This window comes from Protopterus annectens, chromosome 4.part0, assembly GCF_019279795.1.
Source record: "Protopterus annectens isolate FY-2018-M chromosome 4.part0, PAN1.0, whole genome shotgun sequence".
Lineage (NCBI taxonomy): Eukaryota > Metazoa > Chordata > Ceratodontiformes > Protopteridae > Protopterus > Protopterus annectens.
Genome location: NC_056733.1, coordinates 181,434,458 through 181,460,336, shown reverse-complemented (window position 1 = coordinate 181,460,336; position 25,879 = coordinate 181,434,458). Strand labels below are relative to the sequence as shown.

Below are 25,879 nucleotides of genomic sequence, written 5' to 3'. Positions count from 1 at the left end.
CCCATTCTTTTCATTTATTTCAACTAACACAGTAGAATGTTAAAGAAAAAAAGTATATACTAAATTATAACTCAAAAATATCGAATATAAAGAAAACTAATTAATAAAAGGGAAATATATACTGACTACTTCTAGTTATTAAATGTAACCAACTAATTAAATGGTATAATAAATGGTATATAAATAAAAGTTATAAATGTATGTTAAAGAAAGGCACTCGCCTGTTGAAACCATTTTCAAATCCCATGACTTCTGGGTCATAAGAAAAAGGAAATAGATACATGAAAGAAAATGGAAAGTTCATTATGTAGGAAAAACAAAAAGGGGATTATTTTTTAAGTTTCTTGTGTTCAACCGTTTTCCAAATAACCATTTTCTGCAATCCTTTTGAGACTTGGACTTGCCCAGTCAATTTCAACCATTTTATCCAATATTTTATTAGAGTTAATGTTGGCAACATCAAGTTCTTCAAATATCTTGGACCCTCTTGAAGGAAGATTTTTCAGCCTTGCAGGGAAAAGCAACTGATTTTATTTGTGCTTTTTTTTTTTTTTTTTTTTTCAGTTCTTTGAGCAATGGAAGGAACTGTTTCCTTTTGAAATAACAGATGGAGAATAGTCATTATCAAAACAAATTATGTTGCCCTTGTATTTTATAGCTGTCCTAGACCAAGCCGTCTTCAAAACTATTTCTTTGTCATGAGATGATTTTGTAGAAGTGCTTTTGGTATTCTTTAAGGAAGACAAGGACCTGTGAGCTCTTTCTATACCAAAAGAAAGCACTTCAGGTAGTTGTAAGATTTCTGGTAGCCACTAAGATAAAAACTTTTCCAAGTTATTTTCTCCCAGGTTATTTGGTAAACCAAAGATCCTGATGTTATTTCTTAGAGATCTATTTTCTAGATCAATTTTAGTTTAATAGCAAGGTGTTCTGTTTTAGAAGAAGTTCCAGATTGTTCATTTTGTTTTATTCTGCTATCCAAGTCAATTAAGGAAGCTTCAATACATAATTAGTTTCTTCTGTTTCAGATCCAGACAGATGTATTGTCTCAGTTTGTTGAAAATAGATAGCTTTAAAAAACTACTTTGCAAGTCCATTCTGTCAAATTTTTTAATTCCTGTATAGTAGTTAGAGTCCTGATGAGAGGATTTAGTAAAGCTCATGCTGCAGTCAGATGCCAGAAACTTGTCTTGTCTAATTTTTGACAGGAAAAGTTAGATAATTAAAATATTTTTGATATTAACTAAACTATGTAAAGACACTAAATATATAAAAAAATACTGTTTAGTTAAAATTCCTATCATAAAAGAAATAAAAAAAAAAAAAAAAAAAGCAAGCGCAGAGAAAGTGCCGCTACTCGAGACTCATGCTAAGCCATGCCCCCCAATTCTGATCTCTGAACTCTTGCACTGTGTAATATAAACCTTTCACCTGTGGCTGTTTTGCACAGTTGATTTAAGCTCTGAGTACATTGCATGTAATATAATGATACTGTACCAAGTCACTCCAAATAAGTCTTGACTGTTCAGTTGCACTTGCCATTTGGAGAATATTACCATTTTAGATAATATTGCACAGTATAATTAGACTCCCTTTCATAAGGGCTTATGAGTAGCTGATAAATATTAGCTGGGTGGTGGCAGTGGTTTCTACTGTATAGTCTGGGTAAAAGGGGCACAGCTGGAGAATCTGTGCCTGCCTTCCTCAGGAGTGTCGGTGTGGTTGTATAACTCTGTGTGTGTGTGTGTGTGTGTGTGTGTGTGTGTGTGTCAGCTACTTGGGCAGGGACATGAAGCACTGGTTGGACAGATGGTGGAGGTTTGAGGTTGCCCACTAGGCTGATATCTGGGCCCTGTAACTGTGCCAGTGGGGAGTCTTATTGGGGATCTGGAGAGAAAGGGAGAATCCAGCCCCAGACTAACTGTGATCCTCTGTGTGCTCTTACGGGAAATTGTACTTTACTGTGTGTATTTATTATCCTTTCCCTATATGGACGCCCCTCACTGGTGTTAGTGTTGAGGACTGAGGCTCCTTCATTGCTGGGGCCAGTGTGTGGGCGTCACAGCCCTAAAGTAGTTATTTACAATTGTCGCCTCATATTTTCACATGTACATTATGGCTCCATGGTGATTGAGAGGTGTGGTGAAATATCATATGAGGCAAAAAATAGGCAGTATTATTGACTGTGCATAATAAAATGAGATTGCTGCTTGTTTTCTAGTAATTATGAATAAGTATAAGTGTTGCATACATTAATGGTCTCAAAACCAGGTGGTGTCTTACAGACTTGCATGGCATTATTCTAAACTGTGCTGAACTGTTTTGTATTGTTGAGATATACATGTAATATGTGTTTAGCATACTTTTTTATATTTCTGTAAAACAAATCTCTGAGCACGTGTGACTGCTTTAAGTCGTTCAGAACAGCAGTATTCTGATACTGTTTATGCTGTGTAGTTTTCAAGGTAACAAAGGTCAATTTTTTTCTGGTAAATAACCCAGAGATAAGCCAAACAAGGGTGTTTTGTTTATACAAGGGCTGAAAACTACCATCGGAATGTAAGGCTAAGCTGCAATATCCATGTAGGCTGCTAGACATGACTTTCATGGTTCAAATGTGCTTTTGATGTATTGCTGCTGCTAATGCTTTTTTTTTTACTTCTCTTGTATGATTGAAATGTTTATAAGGGTTTGAATTTGAATTTGGGTTTCCTTGGGGGGGGGGGGTTGTATTTATGCAGTGTTCTACATTGGTGTGAGCAGGTTTGTTTTTCGTTTTCAGATTTGGAGGTCAATTTTTGTAGGCCAGTGTTGGAATTTTGTGGTGTGTGCATGATTATATTTTAATGCCCTCTGAGTTTAGTGCATGACTTTATAGGTGCAGTCAGTGTGGTCCTAGCTGGGCCTCTGAGGTAGATTATTGCTGCTACTTGATCTTTATATTTCTAGCAGTGCGTGTTTTAAAAATAAGTAGTGTTGGGGGTTGTAACCATTTCTTAGACAAACGTAGTATGTTGGAGTCCCCAAGCGGTTCAGGACTTTAACGCTTATGTATGGCTTTATGCTTATACTTAGTCGTGTCAGTGCCTGCATTGGAAATGTTTGGTATCTGCCATGTCTAGATATGCTGTATGTACTGAATAACCACTATCTGCTGCTTCAGTGACACTTTGTTTCAAAGAAATTAACAAGGATAGAGAGAGGGGACCTGCATTTGAGAAAAGAATTGGTCAGGGTCTAGAGTTCTGAGAATTTTGAATGCTCAGATTAATCGGGTCTGAAATGTTGGCTAATGACCCATTTATCCGGATTTGTAGCTGGGCCACCCTTGGGTAATGATATAGTAATATCCGTCTCTTCCAGGTATCAGGGCTGCTCTTAGCTTTTGAGGGCTATGAAGATTCATCTCTTGTTATGCTGAGTGGTTGGGACTGTGGGATATTTCTTTCGTTCTGCATGAGCAGTAGTATATACTATTCCCAGATATTGTTGGATGTCATCAACTTCTGACATAAAATCTCTTTTTAAAACCAGAATTCAAATTCATTCAGCTTTGAGCTTCATAATGGCAACCTTAAGCTGTTTGCTAATATACTTGTGTACTCTTAAGGTTGTTGCAACAAGACTTCTCACAAGCATTGGCACTTTTTTGTGTGTCGTATATAGTTTTATACAAGTATTTCACAATGAGGGTATTTAATTTTTTATTACATTTGTGCAGATACTGCGGTGGTGGCGCTGCGGTAGTGTTGTCATCTCACAGTAAGACGTCCTGTTAGATTCTCAGCTAGAGCTTCTGTGTGGAGACATGCGTGAATGGGTGTACCTTCGTTGAAGGTTGTGCGTCAGGGCTGGCAACTCGGCACGTAAAAAATCTACTGCCAATCATTAGCGGACTGGGGTTCCGCTGTGGTGACCCCTAACTGGGAAAAGCCGAAAGACACAACAAAAATTACATTTGTGCAGATATTGATTGTTAATACAACTATCTTATATTTTTTAAATATTATAATGGTTTCCACTTCAGAAGTTGATAAAAGTTGTATGCAGGGGATGTGCTACCAGTTTTAATGGTCTGATTTGAGATAGTGCAGTGCCTTATTTTAGAGAGAGGGTTCACAGAGCAGTTTGTGAGAAAATTACAATGCCAATGACTTTGTGATTTTTTTTTTCCACCTCGTACAAATACTTTGTAGAAGGTGAGTCTGTTTTTGCTCTATAGTCTTCTCCTATACCTCTGCACACTATTCTAGCATCTCATTCAGACAGTAAAAATGAAACTATAAAAACTGCATCCATGTCTTCCCATTCCTTTCTAACTTCTGATTCTTGGTGATCATGCAATATTTTATATGCTGTACTAATTATTCCTTTTTAAGAGCTTCTGTTCTAGATTCTGGCAGCTTCTATTCTAGATTCTACTAAAAACATTACCAGTGCTGGTCTTTTGCTTAGTATTCCCCTTATTTATTTTCTCGAGAGTACAGGCAATCTCTAACCTGCAATCCAAATCATTGCCCTCTTCTCATTCTATTATCTTTTCCTCTATTTGCTATGTATAGAAGCCTTAATTGCGTAGCTCTGAAGTTCCACTTCAGTTCGGGTAATCCCATACCACCTTCTTCTGTTGGAAGAATCTGCTTATCGCAGTTGACTCTGGCCATCTTTCCCCTACCAGATAAAAGCCTTAATCTCAATTGCTATCCGCAACTTCTCCTGTGATTTATTAAAATATATGCCTGACCTGTGTATAAAACTAAAGGGACTAAAATGTAACTGCTTGTATCTTGCTATCCATATCCGTAAAACAGAGCTTCCAGTTTCTCCGTGTTTTGTTTGGTCTCTTCCCACATGTCCTTGGCTGCCGCAACAGAATCCTTTTTAATCCATACAGTCAGTGGGTCTATATTAGAAGACTGAATGTTTAGGTGATCGAATACCTAAACCTCGATCTTCTAATATTGAAAGCAAAAAATGCCGAACGCAGATTTAACCCAGGGAAAGATTTCCCTTGGCCATTCGCCAGAGTTTACTATTTCCTACTGTTGAGTGATCTCGGAGTTGGTATATTTAGGGGGGTGTGGGGGATGAAACCCCCCTCCCCACTTAATTTAGATGTAAAGTAATGTTTTTTGTGTTGCGGCCGAGGAACGTGTTTCCCTGGGATGTTCGACATTGTGCGGTTCGATTTTTAGAAGATCGATGTTTAGGTGTTCAGTCACCTAAACGTTCGGTCTTCAATTACTGACCCCCGTCAGTACTTCATTTTATCCTTACCCCATGAATATGGATGTGTGTGTGTGTGTGTGTGTGTGTGTGTGTGTGTGTACGTGTACATAATTTTCAGCTATTGCCTTTGTTTTCTCTTCATTAATTTTGTATCCAAAAAAGATATGAAACTGTCTCAATGTTTGTGGTTGTATCGGTATAAAATATCACCTGCAAATAGAGCCAGCTTTTCCTGCCTACCATATCAATCATGTCCTTGAATTTCTTATCTCTCTCATTTTCTTTGCCAGTGGTTCTAAACATAATGCAAATGACAAAGGGGAACGAGGACACCTCTGCCTGGTTCGAGGAACCCATCCACTCTATTTTTGGCCTCTGATCCATCGTATATCCTCCCAATCAGGCTTATAATTATAAAGGAGAATGCGAATGCTTCCATTGCCCTGCTCATAAACTCCCAGCTTACTCTGTCAAATGCTTTCTCTGCATTGAGACCCACCAACAACAGTGGTATTTTCTTACATTCACTTTCCCTCTGGATCATCAATGTCCTATTAATGTTGTCAAATTTACCTCCCTTCCAACCACATTGATCCATATCTATCAATTTTGGCATCACCTTTGCCATTTTGTTATGCATTATAGACGTTAAACACTTTGTAATCATGGTTTAGGATTGAAATGGCCTGTATGAAGCTGGATCTGATCGGTCTTACCCTCTTTAGGTATTATAGCCACCACTGCTTTCTTCCAGTATGTTGGTGCTTCTCCTCCTCAAAGTACTGTTAACATTTCCATATCTTTCAGGGCTTTTTTCCTCCTAGCTTCTAAACTTCTACAGGAATACCATTTGTTCCTGGGGACTTCCCTGTGGATTGGCTATGTCATCATTTTTATCCTCCTCTCTTCCTATTCCGTTAGTAATAGAGCCTCACTGCCTCTAACCTTGGCATATTTAATTCTTCCATAAACATTTCCATTTGTACTTTTTCTTGATTTCTGTATTTCTCTGCTTTTATAGAAACTTTCATAATTTCAGCGATATTTTTAGTATCGCTACAGGATACATCATCTTCCTTGTACTAGGCTCCCTAAGCTTGGCAACAGCTTTCTACTTTCTGTTGCCTGAATCGTACTAAATGTTTTTGTGCTCAGGAGTTATCTAAAAAACAAACTCCTGCATATTACTGAGATGATCCTTTCTGTTTAGCATTCTGCAATTGCTCCTCTGTGAGAGTACCCCATTTTGCTGTACTTCCTTTGTCAGTCCTAAATAATTCTTGTTACTACTTGAATGAACAGAGAGAGAGAGATTGGGTTTGTTTTCTTTCCTTTTTTTTTTTTTCTTTAAACTCCACTTTTGATTTTATCCTTCTCTCTAGCTATATTTTTTGGAAGAAATTTCTGTCTTCTCTAACTCCAGAATAATTTCGACTACCCTTTCCTTAATCTTCTTCTCTTTTCAACAGTTAAGTGGGAAAGTGCCAGTGTCTCATTCTTATTTCCATACCTTGCATTTTTATGTTGGCTATTATTGGCATGCGATCTGAAATCGTTATTGAATGCGTATCAAAACTTTCAATTAAATGCACATGTTCCTGTGAAATAGCCTGGCCCAGTTTTTGTATCTTTGGGAATAATATGTAAATTCGCCCTGAACTCGTACTACTGAATTCGCATCTTCTATGCCATGCCAAATATCTTCATAGATTTTATCAATCCACCTTCCTTTGTTAAATTTTCCCTTCTGCCCCCGATTATATCTTCACTACTGCAAATCAAATTTCAGTCACCACCTGTAAGTAATGTTCCCTGCTGAAAGTTGATTATTTCTCCCAGATTTTCTTAAACTCCATTATAGTAGTTTTAGGTGAAATATAAATATGTGCCAGTGTAATCTCCTCCCTTGCCAGTAGCTCCTTGTACTATTTATTTACCATTATCTTTTTTTTTTTATCCACTTCAGTCACTATTGGAGCTCCTCTTGCAGTTCAGTAGAAGTACTCCTTTTCCTTTGTTCTAGATATTCTGCTGAATAGTCATCTTAAAAACCTTTCTTTATCAAATTCACGTGTTCAGTTCTTTCCAAATGTCTCCTGTAGCATGGCTATTTTTCACTTACATTTTTAATGTAGCTCACTACTCCTTCTCTTTTAATTGCATATTTGCGAGACAGTTTGTAAAGATAATGTTCAGTTATTCCGTTTATTGCATATTTGCAAGACAGTTTGTAAAGATAATGTTCAGTTATTCCGATTTGTATGTGTAACCGCTTTTTACGTGTCTAGTTACAGCTTTGTGTTGCATGCATACACTGTTTGGTAGGTTAGTCTTTTCTACAGTTGTTTGTCATATCCATTTAAACCTATGGCGTATCTTGACAAAACTTTGTTTTTTCAATATAAAAAAAACCTCAAACTTGTGTACATCTTCAAATATTTTACCCTCTTAATAAGGAACAATTGTCCCGGACTGGTCACAAGACGCATGGTACATCCTGTGCTGCTAAGTGCTCTCTGGTTTTGTTTTATCTTTATTACTATCCCAAATTGGGAAAACACTTTTTTAATGCTTTCAGAAAACGTGATGATCTAGCCATTGAAAGAAATGTTCTGTTCTTATTGCTCTTTTATCTCCATGGAGACACTAGAATCTGATTAGAGATGCTTCTACAAGCACTCATTTATTTGATGGAGAAAAACTTTATATTCATTGTTCTTTTAATTACTTGCTTACTCTTAATATTTGCCATTAGATCAAGTCAAGGGCCTTGGTCCAGTCATTCCCCTGTGTAAGAGTGAGAAAAAGCAAATTGTTTTTTTCTTGTATCATGCTCTTTTGACCAGACTTCTTTCTTTTTTTACATTGCAGTACCTACGTGTCTTGAAACCGAACAAGGAGGGGGAAAACAGTGGCAGCTTTTATTTTTGTATTCCTATTGCACTTGAAAATAACAGAGACCTTTCTGTGTGTGGGTTATATGTGCATCATAAAAATGCAAGTTTTGTTTTACTTAACACTTTCCATCCTCTTCCCCTCTCCTAAACGTTCTTCCAAACATTAATGGCATGAAGTAGGGCATGTGCTTTAGAGTCCCCCTACAAATTTAACAAAGTCGAGTCCAATATTTCCAGTTTTTCTTCTGTCATGTTTTAAAAGTATAATTAATGCTTAGTAATACCACACTTTTGTCAGTTTCTGAGTTGCTGGTTTTATTCCTGTTCTCCACCTCCCAAATCCAGTTTCTGCTTAATTTCCAATGTACTCTGTTCTTCTAGTCAACTCTTGTGCTTTCTGTGTCTCTCGGAACATTTTCCATTGAAACATTGGAAAAGGTTTCACTGGGACGCACTCTGGTCTTCTGTATCTCCTGTTTTATAGCTCACTTTTTGTTGGACAAACCTTTGTATTTCCTCCTTGGCATGCGCTGCATCAAAAAATTATTTTTTCCATCCAGGAAAGAATACTCTGAAAATAGCTGGGTATAGTGTGCTTGAATCTCAAGCCTGCTTCTCGCTGTTTCAGTGGAATAAATTTACTCTGCCTGGTGTACCGTGAGTAATCATTTTACACACACACTCTGCCCCCCCCCCCCCCCACACACACTTAGTATTTTGTACTTGTAATACGGTTTTGTTAAATTCAATTCCTCCTCTTGGTAGGTTTGCATCTTTGCTACTAAAGGTCTAGGTTGTTTTCTCATGGCCATGTTTTGGAGGATGCACATGTGCCCTTTCAATTAACTCCTGGTATGTTTGCATCTTTACTACTAAAGGTCTAGGTTGCTTTCTCATGGCCATGTTTGGAGGATGCATATGTGGCCTTTCAATGAACTCCTACTGTGGAATACCATTCCAGTTTCTTTCATAAAATTAACACAATCTGTTCATTCCAGTTTCTCTGTTTGTTTACAGAAGGAAATCTCAGGTTTTCCCAAAGTGCTCTTTGAAATTTCTTTTTGAAATGTCTCTTCTTGAGTAGTCTCGTATTCATTCTACCTTTTCTTAATTTCGACCCCTGATTTTTTTGCAGTTTATCACCCCATCCGAAAATCATTTTAAAACTTAGTTGAAGTACTCCTTCAGTGTTTGATTTTATTGTAATCGGCTCTGTTAGATTTTATTTTAATCAGCTCTGAGTACGTTTGGGGGGGGGGGGGGTTCGGGTTACTGGAAGTCATGTCTTGCACCAAAGCTAGCACTTGCACTGGTTTTTGCTGAACAGCTGCATAATTCTTCCCAGTCACTGTTTTTTGCTCACATTTTGTGATTGATTTTTCTTTCTTTCAGGTTCTCATGATTATTTTTTGTGGAGCATCTAGACACTGCACTTACTAGCCAGTTACTGAAGTTGAGATTACTGGCTCTCTATCCTGAGTTTTTCACACTGGAAGAGCTGAAATTAGCTGTTACTCAATGCACACAGCCATCTTGGAAGTCTCTTACTAGTTGCAATCTTTATTACCATAAGGTTTGTAGAGATGTTTGGTGAATTTAGGTATGTTCACTTCCCCCCAGACTTTTTTTTTTTTTTAAATACTGCAGAGTTCACCTACAACAAAGGTATTCGCGATCTTTTTGTAGTGTGCTCCTCATCTGATCATTTCTGACTCTGACTTGGTTCTGTTAAGTGAATCATCCAAGTTACCAAAGTCACAGTCTTGCACTCCTGTTTTAGGTCATGACTTAAACCATGATCAAAAAAATCACGGAATAAAATTGTATTTAAGTAATTTATTTCCTGGATACCTTTATTTCCAAGTCTCCCTGATTATGTAAGTAGTACTCCTGAATTTTGCTTTTTAAAACTGCAGCCCTTGATTACTACCTTGCCTGTCACATGGGCGATCATGACACTGCATCTTTTTCAGATCTATATATTTGCTTGAATAGTTTGTAGAACTGATTTTTATAGTGGAAATACAATTGCTGCCCCTCCTCCCCACAGTTAAGTAGTAATGGTGACTTCAAAAACTCCTTAAATGCAAAGAATGTAAATTCACTGTGATAAGGACAAAAAAAATTGTCAAGTAAAGTGTTCATGTGCATCTGTTTTTACATTTCATATGCTTGTGGTTAGGTCATTTAAACTTGCATAGAATCGCAAAATTTCCTGTCCAACATCTAGTAGAGACTACCAAGTCATTTTAAATTGTAAACATTTAAGATGAACAGTTAATAGCAGGGAATCCAGTATTCACAATAATATGGTTTCTCTACACAGCAGTTATTTGAAAGTCACTTTCAGGAAACTGAGCAAGCTTTTTTCAGGGAGTAAGGCATTTTCCCCCATGCCCATTGAATCAACTGTCATGTTAGATTTGGTGGTAACAAGAATTTTGTCCTTTTACCCCAAACTTCTGTTTAATTAAATTGTATGATTGGAGGACAGTTTTCAGGATTGTAGAGAAGACTGTTACTTGTGTATGTCTAGTAGTGTTCATTCAGTTGAGTGTTCAAGGAGCGGAGGAGTCATCCAAGGTATCCACATCACCTAGAAAGAACTGAAGGAGATTAGAGGAAAATGTATGTACTTGGTTAAGTCTAGTCCCCCTCCAGTTCACCATTGTGAGGGGGACTGTATTGCAATAGCTTCAGGCTGAAGCTGACCAAATGGAGCCAGTCTTTATGGTCTGATCACTTCCAACTTTATCTTTCTAACAGATGTAAAGACAAGCATGGGAGTACAACGCAGTCAAAGCTGGAGATAACCTCTGTAAATCCAAAACCTTTTGTAATGTAATTTGCTTCTTTGGCAAGTGCTACTGATGTGTTGGCAAGTGCTACTGATGTGTCGACCTAGATATTGGTCACCAAAATCTTCTAGGTAATGGTTAATTAATCAACTAGGAAATCTGAACTGTTATTCCTGTAGGTTGTGATAGATGCTCCAATTAAGTCTGTATGAATTGCAGGAGTCGTTACTGGGCACATTGCGAGTGCTGCGAAGAGCACTTTGGCTAACATCAAAGACTGAAATAATACCACTTTTGTGAACTTAAATCATGCTTTGAGTTGGAATGGGGTCTGTTACTGTCATAGTATTAAAAACCCAAAAGACCTGGAAAATTAAAGGATAGAAAAGGGGGTCCTAAATGGAGAGAGAAAATCAGAAATTGGTAAGGAAAAACAGAGTAGGATTGTTGGAACTAAATTAATTCTAAATTTGTGGAGTACTTCACATGGGAGACCCTGGTTGTGTTTTTTTGTTTTTGCCCCCCCCCCCCCAAATCTCACCAAGACTACATGGATAGACGGTTTTATATAGCATGTAGCATGAAGTAAGTTAAGTAAGACAGGTAGGTGCTCAGTCCTGGTATATGCTCTGCTGGGACTAGAAAAAATGACAGCATAGAATCCTCAGGACACAAAACATTCCTACAGTGGGATTAGGCCAGGCTTGGGAGGGGGGTGACTCCCCACATGGGGTAGAAGGCAGTAGTTGTCCACAAATAAAAAGGGTAAAAAAGAGCCATAAATATAACTGAGTTGGACGATTGAGGAAAAGTAATTGTGTATTGTTACTATAAATCAAGAAGGCTGGACTTTCCAGATAGAAGACATTCAGAAAGATTGAGGAGTTAGAAGGAAAATACTTTCACACACTGTCAAAAGCTTCAAGTAAACACGGACATGGAAAAGACTGTGATCTGTTATGGTGCAGTATTTATGCAAAGGAGAAAGCAAACAAATTATAAAAACAGCATGTTTTGATGAGAAATGCAGGCAAAGACACATGGACATGGAAAATTCATCAATACAAAAAATTAAAAAGGGAAGCATAGAAGAGGATTAATAAGGAAGAAGTTAACTCGTAGAAACAAGTCCTGAATCTATTTGTTTTTGTGTGAAGGATTTGATGTAGAAAATCCAGTGGAAGTAATGTCACAGGGTAACAATGAGTCCCCCAGATTAAGGAGAGGGTGGAGCAGGAGGTATCTAAATACTAGCCACACGGTGATGCTCCCTTCTCTAGGAGGCTAGTACAAAGATTCAGTTGTACAGCAAGGGAAAGGAGCAGGAAATGGTGGCAACTCTGAAACGAGCAATATTGCAGACTGATAGGCCAATAAGTTCCAGTATGAAGGAGCAGCAGATTAAGCAGGGTGCTTGTGAAGAGGATATGTCATTTGGAAGATATTCTGGAACTTTCTGTATAATACTTGCAAGAACTGGAAAGCAAAGAAAGTGCACTCAATTTTAAAAGGTTGCTAGACATATTATGATTGCTGAAAGAAGTGTATATTATTGTGCAGCTACATTAATAAATCTTGCCACAAAAGTGGAGCAGTAAAGGAAGGGAAGAAATGCCACCACGGAAGCACAATTAGACGAGAAGCATCACTGCTGGAATACGAGACACTGTTAATAAATACTTTGAAAGATAGACACGGTAAAAGCAACATACAGTATCCAAACAGGCCAGGATCTATCCTACACCGTTGCAAATAAAGTGAAAATATTGGTACAGCTAGAAAGACTTGGTAGAAATGTACATCTCTGGTTGTTGGTTAGGCTTGTAATAATGTATAGCCTAGTATTTGCCTATCAATTAAAGTCCAACATAAGCAATTCATAGATGACCCAAAACATTTCGGTACTGAAGAACAAAGCTAAAGGAATAGGAACACCTCCAAAAAATACACATTTTGGCGAAATGTTTATGAAGACCCTGTGGAATATAAAAATGCTGAATGGAAAATTTTAAAAAGAAACCTGTTCTAATATTGACAGTATGAAATGGGATGAAGCAACTGCCAGAGGAATTAAATCAAATCAATTTTAAAAGTTTCTAACTGGGAAAACTCCAGACTTGGAAGTGGTACCTAACTTTTTGCTTAAAAGTATTAATATTTACGTAAAGATTAACCCCGAGTAAGAATTACTTGCGTGCATCGCGGACAACATAACTTCTTTACAAGAAAAACAATGCTCCTTAAGAGTGAGCTGAACTTGCTTTCAGACGATAGACTATATAGTGAATTGATGCAGACAGGTTTTTATAGGAACTCCGATTATCGCAGAAGGGTAACAAGTTCATATAGAACAAAGGATTATTTCTTGTTAAAACCATAATAAATTGTAAAAAAGTGAATCTAACTATGGCATGGCTAGATTTAAAAAAAAAAAAAAAAAAAAAAAAAAACATTTAACAGCATCACACACTTAATAATAAAGGAATGCTTACAGGTGTACAAAATATAACCTACATTGATAAATTATATTACGACCATGAAACAGTGGCAATCCACCTTGCAGGTGAGCTGTGACAAAGGGCAAATTATTATCCCAGGGATAAAAATTCAAAGGAGTGTATTCCAGTGTGATTCTCTGTCACTACTACGGTTTTGTCTTGCCTTGACTCATTTAAGATGTTTACTTTACAGATTAGGCCATGGTTACAAATCTGACTAAACAACCTTGCTTTAAAAGCTTCTCTACTTTGTGGATGACTTAACTCTCTAATTCATCAGCTGAGGAGGTGAAAGCCCAGCTTGGTCTGAAAAGATATTGGATCACTTCGACAGGAAAACAAGAATGCTTCATGCTTATCGAAAAAAAAAAATTGTGTGTATAATTGTATTTCTTCTTCTGAAGGACGTCTGCGTCGAAACAGATTACATGTATAGATTTATAGTCTTGAGACTGCGTACATATCTGCGGTCCTCGCCAGACAAAAATCAGGCAGTAACTGAATGAATATGCAAAAAAAAGGAAAGTATAAGGATTAGATAGAACGAAAGACATGGAAAAGGCTTAAACAAGTACAGAAATCTTCTGGAGCAACATCATGTCAATCAGAATTTGATGTAGGAATGGTTTGAGAGAGAAACTAAAACAAAAGGTCCGAGGTTAATGGTGACTCATGCTAGTGGACTAAGTCCATTGAACATGTGGGTGAGACAAATGCAGGTTCTGTGTTTTATATGTATAAACATGGAAATCGTTTCATATCGAATGTGATACATTATGGCAGAGGGCTTGTATACTGAAAGGCACAAAATGTAAGTCTAGATTGTGAAAACAATGTTGATGTAGTTGAGAAGCACTGGAAACCAGAACCACAAAGTAATGATGTAGTTCTACATTGGATCACCCATCACCCATTACTAACAAAAAAAAAAAAAACACCCTGATAATAGTAGTCCAGGAAGAAGACAAAAGTAGCATTGATCATTGAAATTGCCATACTCTTGTGATTAGTGACTTGGTGTGCAGTCATAAAATACCAGAGTTTGCAAGCAGAAATGGGAGCAATGTGAAAGGAAGATACCCAGACAGTTCCAATGGTAGTAGGAGCAGCAGGTCTTATGAATATGCTGCCAACATATAGTGCCATGTGAATTTCAATTTTGGGCACATTACAGGTGCTGCTAAGAGCACTTTTGGCCAACATCAAACATTTGAAACTGTACTAATTTTATGAAACTTAAACCTACCTTGACTTGGGAATGGTGTCTGTATCTGTCATACTAGAAACGCAAATGACTTGGAGAAATTTAAATGCAGAGAAACCTACAGTTTGAGACTGCCCTCATTACTGGTGCAGATGTTAGTATCCCTAATGGCAACTTGTATTGGCTGAAGTACAGGGCCACTAAGGATAGGATCCCCACCTGCATCTTGCCTCTTAAATATTCTCTGAGAATCTGGGGTGGAAAGGTTGCAGCCAGGTGAGGACCAAAATTCTCATTTAGTTAGCTCTGTTAAAGGCAAGGTAGACAACCAGTCAAATCTGAAGTTATCCCAAACTTGTTGCACTGACCTCAATAGTATATAGTGACCTGATGGGGGCCATTAGAGGACTGGCCTTAGATACCTGATAAAAGTGAAATCTAGGTGTTCTGTGAAATCCAAGGCTTCAATCCAAGGAAGTAGTGCTAGACTGATAACACAGTAGAGGAATGCACATGGGGGTTGTCTGATAACCAGTGGCTGTGGGCTGGGGGTTGGTTTACTTATGCAGTAAACGAAAATGCCTACAGTGTTTTGCAAGGTAGCTTTAGATAGGAACTGGGACATAAACTAAAGGATTGTATAAACTAAAGTAACCATGCTTATAAATATTCAAATAAAGAATGTAAAAACAGTAGCAACAAATCTAATGCCACTACATGACAGTAGTAAATTGGAGAGCGTACAACTGGCTAAAAGTTGCAATAAAATAACGCTAGTTAGATTTCAGGCTGCAAGTACTGTGTTAAAATGAAAAGTAGCACATGTAGAGTAGATGACTAGAGTTTGAGCTCTAGTAATGCAGGGCAAGATGGTTAGTATAAAATGAGGGAAAAATGACTGCCATCTTCAAAGATTTAGTATGAAGTAGGGCCATTAAGATATCGAGTAGCCTTATTGAAAAATATCCAGGAGTGTTATTGAAAGCTACATTATTCGGTCATCTGAAAAAAAAATCCAAGAATGCAAGGTAGTTCAAAAGAAAAACCTGAGAAATGTGGCTAATCTAATTAGCCAGTTAAACTGGCAAATTTAGTTTCTGAACAGGAAGACTTAAAAAAAAATGTAAACGGGCGGTAACCTTCAGTAATCCAGTAACCTTCAGTAATCCAGTGACTCAGATCAGCGGTGGAGCTAAACTGCCTATACCACAACAGTCGTGATCCAACTTTTGCCAGGTCCCTAGTGGTTCAGGCTGAATATTTAGGTGATGCAGATGACTTCCTGTTCTCATTTATACACAAAATGTATATAAAAATACTGAGACTGCAGTTTTTGGAGATGGTTTATCTTCCAGCTAATATTACTCTGTGCTGATGTGCCTAAGACTGTACTTAACTTCCACAGCTTTTCCTCGCAGGTAAAGTTGAGCTTCTTTGCCAAATCCAAAAGGTCAAAATTCTGCTGCCCCTTTTTGGCCTCAGATTTGATTTCTCCTGACACTCCATTTTTCTGGAGAAGCCTGTAAATCTGTGCCCAAGCCCCCCCACCCCAAGCCGTGTAAAGCTTACCCAAACTTTTAACTTTTTCAGACTGCCTTGGCTTTAGTTCTATTAATTGTTACTAATACTTTCCATGAAGTGGTTCAGTTCCTGTTATCTTAAATGCCTTCTACATTCGCAGCCATACAAAGATAAATGGACTGTTTACTCTCCCCTCCCACTCCTGTTTTGAGTTTCGGAGAAGGGCTTGGATACTCTTTCTGCTCCTATCCCACCTGCTCTTAAACTATATCATATTTTTTGATTTGTTCGTCTGTCAAAACCCATTTCCCCTGATTTTTTCCAACTTTTCTTTGGGTCTACAAGTCTTTGCGGCATTCTCTCAAGGTGTGCAGACAGAGTCTTTAGAATCACCTCCTCAAAAAAGTTCTAATGCCATCTTGAGTATTTTTTTTTTTTTTTTTTGTGCTGGAGAAGCTTCCTCTACCTCGTTATGCTGTTTGCCACAGTCTCTGAACATACTCGCACCATCCAACTAGTCTGATTCCCTCCCCTGCTAGGTATTCCCAGCACTGGCTAAAGAGCCATTTTTGTGTTCTTGCCTGCATCGTGGTAATGAGTTGTATTTTGTTTAGGCCCTAGTCTATGGGGGAGGGTACATGATTCATGCCATTCTGGGAGCCATAGTGCCTTTTATCCTTCCTCCTGGGATGAAGGTATATCACAGAAAAATTATCCCAAGGCTGTTATGTTGCTTCCTCTTCTCAGAAGTATTGGATGGCCACAGTCTTGTTAACACCCCCCCCCAGGGATGGGCAAACCCTCTCCACACCAGCTGCAGATGCTCCAGACTACTAATCAAACCATAGCCCTTGGGTCATAGGACTCTATCCTTTGACAACAATGGAGCTGGCACCCTTCCAGAACACATTTCATATCTGCCAAAAGGCTAGTTCAAATAGAAGACTAGTGGTGGCACAGACACTTACTGCTAAAATTTCCAAGGTCTGTGTTCTTCCTATCAAACCAAAAGCACAGGGAGGTCTCTTTACTTGGTATCCAATCCTATTACATTAGATATGTAGCAACATTTTGTTCCCCATACTCGGATCTTTTGATATCCATGCAATGGCTACTTTTATCTTCCAGCATGGTGCCCTGCTATAAAATGCAGAGTGGGAAGGAAATTTTTCCTAATTTTTATTTGAGGCCATGGTAATCCAGAGGATGTTACCACAGGGATGCCTCCCTGGGCAGATTTTTTGAGGGGAGCTCTCATGTTACAGAGAATGGACTTCTGCTTATTAGATGATAAAACTTGCAGATCTTTAACGAGATCTATTCACCCTGTAACTTACCTTACCATAACCTTTTTTTTTGTCTCTAGTTTCCATTTCTTTTCTTCTGCTAATTAGTCTATTTGTATCAGCAGTTTTCAGATTTGCAAAATGGGCCACCAGCAATATGCAATGGGAAGGGGTTCTAAGCAGCCAAGGAACACTTGCCTGCAAAGAGGTGCTAATGCCTCTGGCATTAGTCCTGTCACAAACCACAGCATTCCTTGTCTGACTGAGGATGGATCTTTGCATATCTGTCTTAAGTGCATCCCTTTCCCTTTTTGTATTTCAAGAGCAATAGCAGATGTAGCCTTGTGGTTATTCTGATTTGGTAGAATGTTTGTCTTTTCGGCTTTTCCCAGTTAGGGGTTGCCACAGCGGAACTCCGGTCCGCTAATTATTGGCAGTAGATTTTTATGGTGCCGAGTTGCCAGCCAGACGTCCAACCTTCAGTGAAGGCACGCCCATTTACGCATGTCTTTCGGAGGCTACTCTACTGTGGGAAGGACATGCAGACTCCACACAGAAGGCACTCCAGCTGAGAATCGAACAGGAGAACCTCTTGCTGTGAGGCAACAACGCTACCGCTGTACCACCGCGGCTTCCAGAATATAGAAGTGTATTTATGCTATTAAGGGAGTGTTAATACGCAGATTAAAATTACTGTTGATCCTAGCTGTATTTTTAAATGCCACATAGACAGAAGGGTCAGCCCAAGGTCACATGGCTTTTGTCCCACAAGTTTACATTTATAGAAGTTGTTGATTGTAACAATATGGTGGCTGTCTTGCCACAATCTTGTAATTGAAAGAATGTAGACAGTGTCAGCATGGTTTGACACATTAAAGTATAATGCTGTAAATGTTAAGTTGTCTATCTCGCCTTCATTCTTGCTGGATGGGTTCGGAGCCGACCTCGGCTCCGACTCGGCCACTCTAAAAGCTCGAGAGTTGGTTCCACCGGCTCGAGGCTCCCCTTATATCCCACAATGCTAGGCGAGAGTTACCTCGGATCTCGTTTGCCGCTACAGCTTCGAGGTTGGTTGTTTCTACCGGTTCCTGGTGAGTGCTAATTTTCTTGTAAAAATTACTCTTTAAAACCCCTTTTAAGTTAATATTCTTACTTAGTTAGTGTAGATTAGAAAACTTTATTCCCGACCCTAAATATTTTCCGTTTTCTTTCCCTAAGAACCTTTGGTTCTTCCATTGGGCCTTTAGGCCTTCCCTTCCCTAGTGGAGTGTGTGTGTTGTTTGTAGTTTTCTAGTTTATTGTACTTTAAATACTAGTATTACTACTAATTTTATTGTGTTTTCCTGACAGGGTATAACTTGAGTGTTTGTGTGAGTGTTTGTGTACACCTGTCAGTTAAAAAAAATGTCTAAAGAAGCAAAGGTCTCCGGATTCAAGAAGTGTGATGCGTGCTGTCAGAAAATGTCTCTGACAGACGCTCACACTTCTTGTGTCTATTGTCTGGGGCCTTTGCACCTGCAGGACTCCTGTGCTGTGTGCCATGGCTTCAGCCCCAGGGTCCTGCAGGAAAGAAAAAACAAATTCTTAGAGGCTTACTGAAGCCAGAGGATTCCCTGTCAGTTTCAACAGGGAAGCCCTCTAAGGCATCGAGGTCTTCGGCTCCGGCTTCTGAGCAGAGACCTCAGGTTGCTCAACCTTTGCCTTTATCGGCTCCGGCTGGAGCCGATAAGTCTCAGTCCACAGTTTCTGTGGCTCCCTCGGCTCCGGCCGGAGCCGAGGTTATTGAGGTTCCCGTGTCGGCTCCGACCAGACCTTCGGAGCTGACAACTAGGAAGAGGTCCAGGTCACCATCTCTTGGCTCCGTTCATTCGGCTCCAGGATCTCCCCTGCTGTCTGAACGGAGCCAAAGGTCTCACTCCTCTAGGTCATCGAGGCTGTCGGATCATGACCTTCAGAGGGTAGTGAGTCGACTACTTAAGTCCGAGGCACTAGCCCAGATGCTTCAGAGCCCGACTCATCAGTCGATGCCTGCCCCGGTCCATCAACATTTTCCTCCTTCGACTCTCTTGAGTTCGGAGCCGGGTCGCGTCGGAACCGAGACTGTGATTGCGTCGGAGCCGAGACAATTGTCTTCGGCTCCGTCGGCTCCGCTTTCTTCTTTGGAAGAATCTCGGCGCCGGACTTCCATCATCGGCTCCGAGGGGGTGAGTGGCATCGACCCTTGTCCGACCCCCCTCTCCCTCTCGGGCTTGGCGCTGGTGAGTTCGGCTCCGACATCGGCCTCGGAGCCATCACTGTCGGTGCCGAGGGGGGTTCTTAGCTCCTCGGAGCGGAGACCTCTGGCTCTGCCTGACAGGGGTGCATTCGAGGTCATGCGGAGTGTGTTAGAGCCTGGCTCTACTCCACAGTCGGCTCCCTCCGCCCCTCCCTCTATGCTGCCTCAGGGTAAGTCGACTCACTCCCTCATCCCGGACCGCAGAGAGCCAGCTCCTCAGGAGCCCCCTGTGGGGATTTCATCCTCTTCCGAGGCCTCTCCTGATTTGGCAGAAGAGCCCCCTCGGAAGAGGAAGTGTAAGAGGAAACACATTGACTCACCTGAGTCTATCACGTCAGACACAGATTTGGATGATTCTGAGGGTTCCCCCCGTTCCCCTTCTGAAGATGTCTCATTTGCAGACATTCTGGAGATCCTGAAACAGAGGGGAAATTGGCCAGCCCTCAACCCTTCGGAGGACGAATCTGTGTATCTTGAGGCGTTTGGCTCTCGCCCTTCCACCTCCTGGGTGTCCCTCCCTTGACCCCCTCATGCAGGTGGTTGCTAAGAAGGCATGGACGGCTCCTGATTCAGTGGACCCCACTCCCAGGAGACCCTCTAAGTTCATCACAGCTCCAGCAGACAAGCAATTTTTATCAAAAGGAGTTTCTGTGGATGCTATGGTGGTAGCTGCTGCCACAAAGAAGGAACTGGCTGATCCTTCAGTACCTGTCCATCCACCTAACAAGGAATCTAGGTCCATGGATAGGTACGGGAAGCGGATGTTCTCCTCAGCGACATTTACCATGCGTTCGCTGAACTACCTGTGCCATTTCACTCGTCTTCAAAGGGACTTGATCAAGGAAGCGAGTGAAATGTTAAAGGATCCTACAGCTGCGGGTTTCCAAGACAAGATGAACACGCAGCTGGCTACCCTTAATTCCATATCCAACTCCTCCATGCGCCTCCTTTCTTACGCGGCCGATGGAGCGAGCAGAGCCAAGGGACAGGTGTAGCCTTACGTAGGCACGCCTGGATGCGGCTATGCAATTTTGCGGACCCTTTCAAGACGTCTTTCACGAACTCCCCTTTTGATGGATCATCTCTCTTTGGTCCTCAAGTGAAAGAAACCCTGACTAGGTGCGAGACTGATGGCAAGACCCTTTCTGCCGTCTGAGTCCGTTTTTCGACTCCTTCCAGGCCTTACCCCAAAGGCCAGAAGGGTGGAAAGATGTGGTTCCGTAAACAATCTCAAGGGACTTCGCCTGACGACAGAGTCGCTTTTCCTACCAAAGGCAGAGGTGGGAATAACAATGGTAGACGTCGCCCTAGGGGCAGGGGCGGTCCGCAGAACCAGGGCAATCGGGAAGCCTTCCCTGACAAGCCCTTTCAGCATCCCTGAGGTGTTGCCCGACTGCCCATCTTCGGAGGCAGTCGGGGGAAGATTGTCACTGTACCCAGAAGCCTGGCTATCCCTGACTCAAGACAAATGGGTACAGTCCATCATTTCAAGGCTATTCTATCCCCTTTCTTCGCTTTCCAAATCAGTCAAAAAAATCCCTTCCAGATGTTTCACCCGCTCAAAGGGATCTAGCAGCTTTGGAAATTTCAAAACTGCTTGCAAAAAGAACAATTCAGCCAGTGCCAGCAGACCAACAAGGATCCGGAATCTACTCAAGGTTCTTTTTAGTTCCAAAGAAAACAGGGGACTGGAGACCGATATTGGATCTCAGTGTCTTGAACAAATCAGTCAAGAAAACAAGATTTCGGATGGTCACGCTGCAATCCATCCTTCCCCTTTTGGGCAAAGGAAACTGGATGTGCTCTATAGACCTCGGGATGCGTCTATCACATAAAATGAACAGACGCTCCAGAAGATTCCTCCGCTTCAGGCTGGGAACCAGTCATTTTCAGTTCAGGGCCCTGCCCTTTGGTCTCACCACTGCCCCCCCCCGGGTGTTTACCAAATGCATGGCAGTGGTAGCTTCTCACCTGAGACGACAAGGATTCCAGGTGTTTCCATATTTGGACGACTGGCTCCTCACAGCTCCCACCAAGCATCTCCTTCTGATGGCCAGAGATTATACTTTTCGCGTTTGTCAAAAACTGGGTATTTCAATAAATTGCGAAAAGTCTGTTTTGTCGCCTTGTCGCACTATTACCTACATAGGCAAATCTAGATACTATAAACATGTCTGCAAGGCTAACACACCAAAGGATATCAGACATTCACAAATTGGTGTCACTTCTTCTCAACAACAACAGAATCAAAGCCAGGTTAGTTCTAAAGGTGTTGGGAATCATGGCAGCGCCATACCTCTCCTTCCATTAGCCAGATACCACATGTGGATCCTTCAGTGGATGCTTTTACTCAATGGTCATACCAGGAACTTCCAATGTCTCACACCATTGTGATCACGCAGGCGTGCAAAAGCATCTCATGTGGTGGATGTCTTCCCCAGCTCCTGTTGGGAAGACCCTTTGTTCCACCTCCTCCGGTTGCTACACTGACAACGGATGCCTCCCTGATCGGGTGGGGGCATTATCAGGGCAGGACAGTCCAGGGCACATGGCAACCAAACGAATGCCACTTGCACATAAATGTTCTGGAGATGAGAGCAGTGCTTTTAGCGTTGCAAGCCCTTCAAGACTCTCTTCCCTTGGGAACAATTGCAATCCAGACAGACAATATGTCTGTAGTGTGGTACATCAACAAACAAGGCGGAACCAGATCATACCCCCTGTGTCGAGAAGCACTCAGACTGTGGCAATGGGCGATTTTCTTCTCAGCGTTTTCTGATAGCAACGCACATCCCCGGGAAGTCCAATCACATTGCGGACAAGTTGAGCAGAGCTATACTCATGCCTCACGAGTGGTCTCTGAAAGACTCTGTAGTGAGAGAAATTTTTCTCAAGTGGGGTCAGCCTTGCTGCGATCTTTTTGCTACTCCCCAAAACAGCAAGTGCAGAGAATATTTCACTCTATTCCCTTTACCAGGCCAACCCAGCAGAGACGCTCTAGTCCAAGTTTGGCCCCGGGGACTTCTGTATGCATTCCCTCCTTTCCCACTGATCTCTCAAGTAATTCAGAAAGCTATCGCTCAGAAGGCATCCTTGATCCTCATTGCTCCTTACTGGCCTCGACAAGTGTGGTTCCCCTTTCTACATAGTTTTCTCTTGGAGCGACCGTGGAATCTGGACCTAGTTCCAGATCTTTTGATCCACCAGTCGGGTCAGTTTCATCGCTCCCTCCCCTCTCTGAACCTCACTGCTTGGTTCCTCCAGTTCCAACCGTAGCCAGGCTTCCTCAATTATCTCACTCTGTTAGAGATATATTGATAGCTTCCCATAAATCTTCCACTCGAAAGATTTATTTGAGTAAGTGGAAACTCTTCTCCTATTGGGCACAAGGAAAGGACATAGATCCTTTCACCGCTTCCATCCAACTAGTCCTTGATTTTCTAGCTGAACTCTTCCATGCAGGTTCATCTCCATCTACACTTAAGGTTCAATTGGCAGCTATTTCTAACTTCCATGTGGGTATTTCTGAATCTGCCCTAATGTCCCACAAACTTTGCAAAGCCTTTTTGAAAGGAGTTTTTCTTCTCAGACCTCCTATAAGAAATCCTCCTTCTCCTTGGGACCTAAATTTAGTTCTTGCTTCTTTGATTCTTTCCCCTTTCGAACCTGCAGCTTCCTGTTCCTTGAAATTATTATCATGGAAAACTCTCTTTCTGGTAGCTATTACATCAGCTAGAAGAGTTTCAGAACTTCAAGCACTCCGTTGTCGTCCTCCTTATCTTTTGTTTTATAAGGACAGAGTATCCTTACGAACTAACCCGTCCTTTTTGCCTAAGGTGGTTTCGACATCAAATCTAAACCAAAGCATTGACCTCCCTGTCTTTTTTCCAGAGTATTCCAATAGGTCTGAACAAAAATTACACTGCCTGGATGTTCATCGTCAATTAAGGTACTACTTGGATAGAACAAAACAATTCAGAAAATCTGATCAGCTGTTGGTCTCCTATGCGGAAAGCAGAAAGGGATTTTCAGTTTCAAAGGTATCATTATCCAGATGGCTAACATCTTTGATTTCCCTGGTATATGAAATTAGACAACAAAAATTGCCTAATAAACCTAAAGCCCATTCCACCAGAGCTTTGGCTACTTCTTTAGCCTTCCAAGACAGACTGCCTATTGACACCATTTGTGCAGCGGCTACTTGGGCTACTCCTCACACTTTTATTTCTCATTATAAGTTGGATTTAGCTTCTAGGCATAGAGCTAACTTTGGTTCCACTGTTCTCAGGAGTCTGTTCCGTTAGGCCACCCGGGACAAGGTGCTAGGGACGCGGTCCCATCCAGCAAGAATGAAGGCGAGATAGACAACTTAACATATAGAAGTTATGTTCTTACCATAACGTTCCATGTTAGTTGTCTTCTTCTCGCCTTCTTCTTGCGTCCCACCCTCCTTCCCCCTGGCCTGGACAGACCTAGAGGAGTTGTGATTGTGACCTCTCTTTCTACCACCTCTTAGACATATGCTATTATGCATATTTCTTGGTTCAGGATGTAGGTCACCCTTCTTTCTTCCTGTTAGAGGTGGATTCTGTTTTACAGTTATACTGTTACTGTTATAAGCTGGGGTTAGCTTACAAACGAGATCTGAGGTAACTCTCGCCTAGCATTGTGGGATATAAGGGGAGCCTCGAGCCGGTGGAACCAACTCTCGAGCTTTTAGAGTGGCCGAGTCGGAGCCGAGGTCGGCTCCGAACCCATCCAGCAAGAAGAAGGCGAGAAGAAGACAACTAACATGGAACGTTATGGTAAGAACATAACTTCTATTTTTTTTTTACTGCTAGTGTTCACTTATTTATTTGATCTGCACAGATGCACCCAACCCAGTCTTTGAAAATGGTTTAATAGACGCACAGGAGGCTTATCTGAAGAATTTATTTAGGGTGGGGAATCTTATTGATCTGACTACGAGCTGTCCTGGTTGTGCATGACTGCTTTTCTTTGCCTGTGTGATAATTTTTGTCCAATTATTACTGTGCATAGGATGCCTGGACAACCTATGGCCTGATTGGTCTTTAACATGTGCTGAAAAACCTGTTACATGTAGCATCACTTTCAGGGTAACCATCTGAGTTTTAGCTGGATTTGTAGGTTGCTGTCACTGTAACCAACTGGTAAACTCTGGAATAGTTTGTGTATACTTCAGTATGGTTGGAACAAGCTCTGCATCTCTATAGTAACTGGTAGTACAGCCAATGTGCTGTTTAGATAGATGGTTGCAAGAAGGTGAGCTATTTAACGGTAGGTGGCGAGTGAAGAGCTAACACAATACAAATCTTGAGAGGCCTTTGTTTTGTTGTACATCTGGTTATAGTGCAGCCTAAGAAGTGACATCCAGGAATGCCTATAAGCAAGTGTCACTGTTTTATAGAATCTGTTTCACTGCCATACATTTGAAAACTGTTAATGGTTTATATTCCTTACCTTGTATGCTCTCATAAGATTTGTATCGGGTGTGGATTCTTAAAGATTGGTCTTGTTGCATTTTTTTCCAGCACTGAGCTGTTGCGACGCATCAGAAGATTCCAGGCAGCCAATTATAAATGTGTGCTTATTAAGTATGCCAAGGATGTTCGCTATACAACAAATGGAGTTTCTACACATGACAGGTAAGGCAGGAATGCTTCCAAGTTTTCCTTTAAAATCTTATCAAAATTCCTCAGTGTAGTTGCAGTACCTTTTGAGGCAGTGTCTGGGTGTGGGGCATGGTGGGAGTAGAGGGGTTGGAGACAAACTTTTATTTTATTCAATGCCTTGGCTGAAGACAGAATACCAAGAAGACATTAAAGTGGGCTTCTTTCTTGTCTCCCCAAAAATGTATTCCATTATATCTTTTTTTTTTTTTTTTTTTTGTCTCAAGTGTATTAACTTGAAAAAGTTTGCATTCAAGCATTGTGAATGTGTGTATTGCTTAGTTTGCACAGATATGAGCAGTACTTGGCGGTTTGAACTTGGGCTTGTCTCTGGGATATCAAAAAGCTAGAGATCGTGTGTGCTTGGGTGGGAAGGGGTAAATGACCAAACGCCTAACCTTCAGAGTAAATTTTAAGTTAAGGGAGTTCCCTTACACTTCAGTGCTTTTATGTAGAACAGACACGAGGCATTAAGATCTTG

The 25,879-nt window shown here is 40.9% G+C and overlaps 1 protein-coding gene across 1 annotated transcript in view; it reads left to right on the top strand.

Annotated features, from left to right (window-relative positions):
• The window catches only part of TK1 (thymidine kinase 1), a 155,897-nt gene that overhangs the window by 28,924 nt on the left and 101,094 nt on the right, over window positions 1-25,879 (top strand). The window contains exon 3 of the mRNA XM_044068165.1: window positions 25,261-25,374. Within this exon, the coding sequence (XP_043924100.1) occupies window positions 25,261-25,374 (114 nt within the window). The remainder of the gene's footprint in view (window positions 1-25,260; window positions 25,375-25,879) is intronic.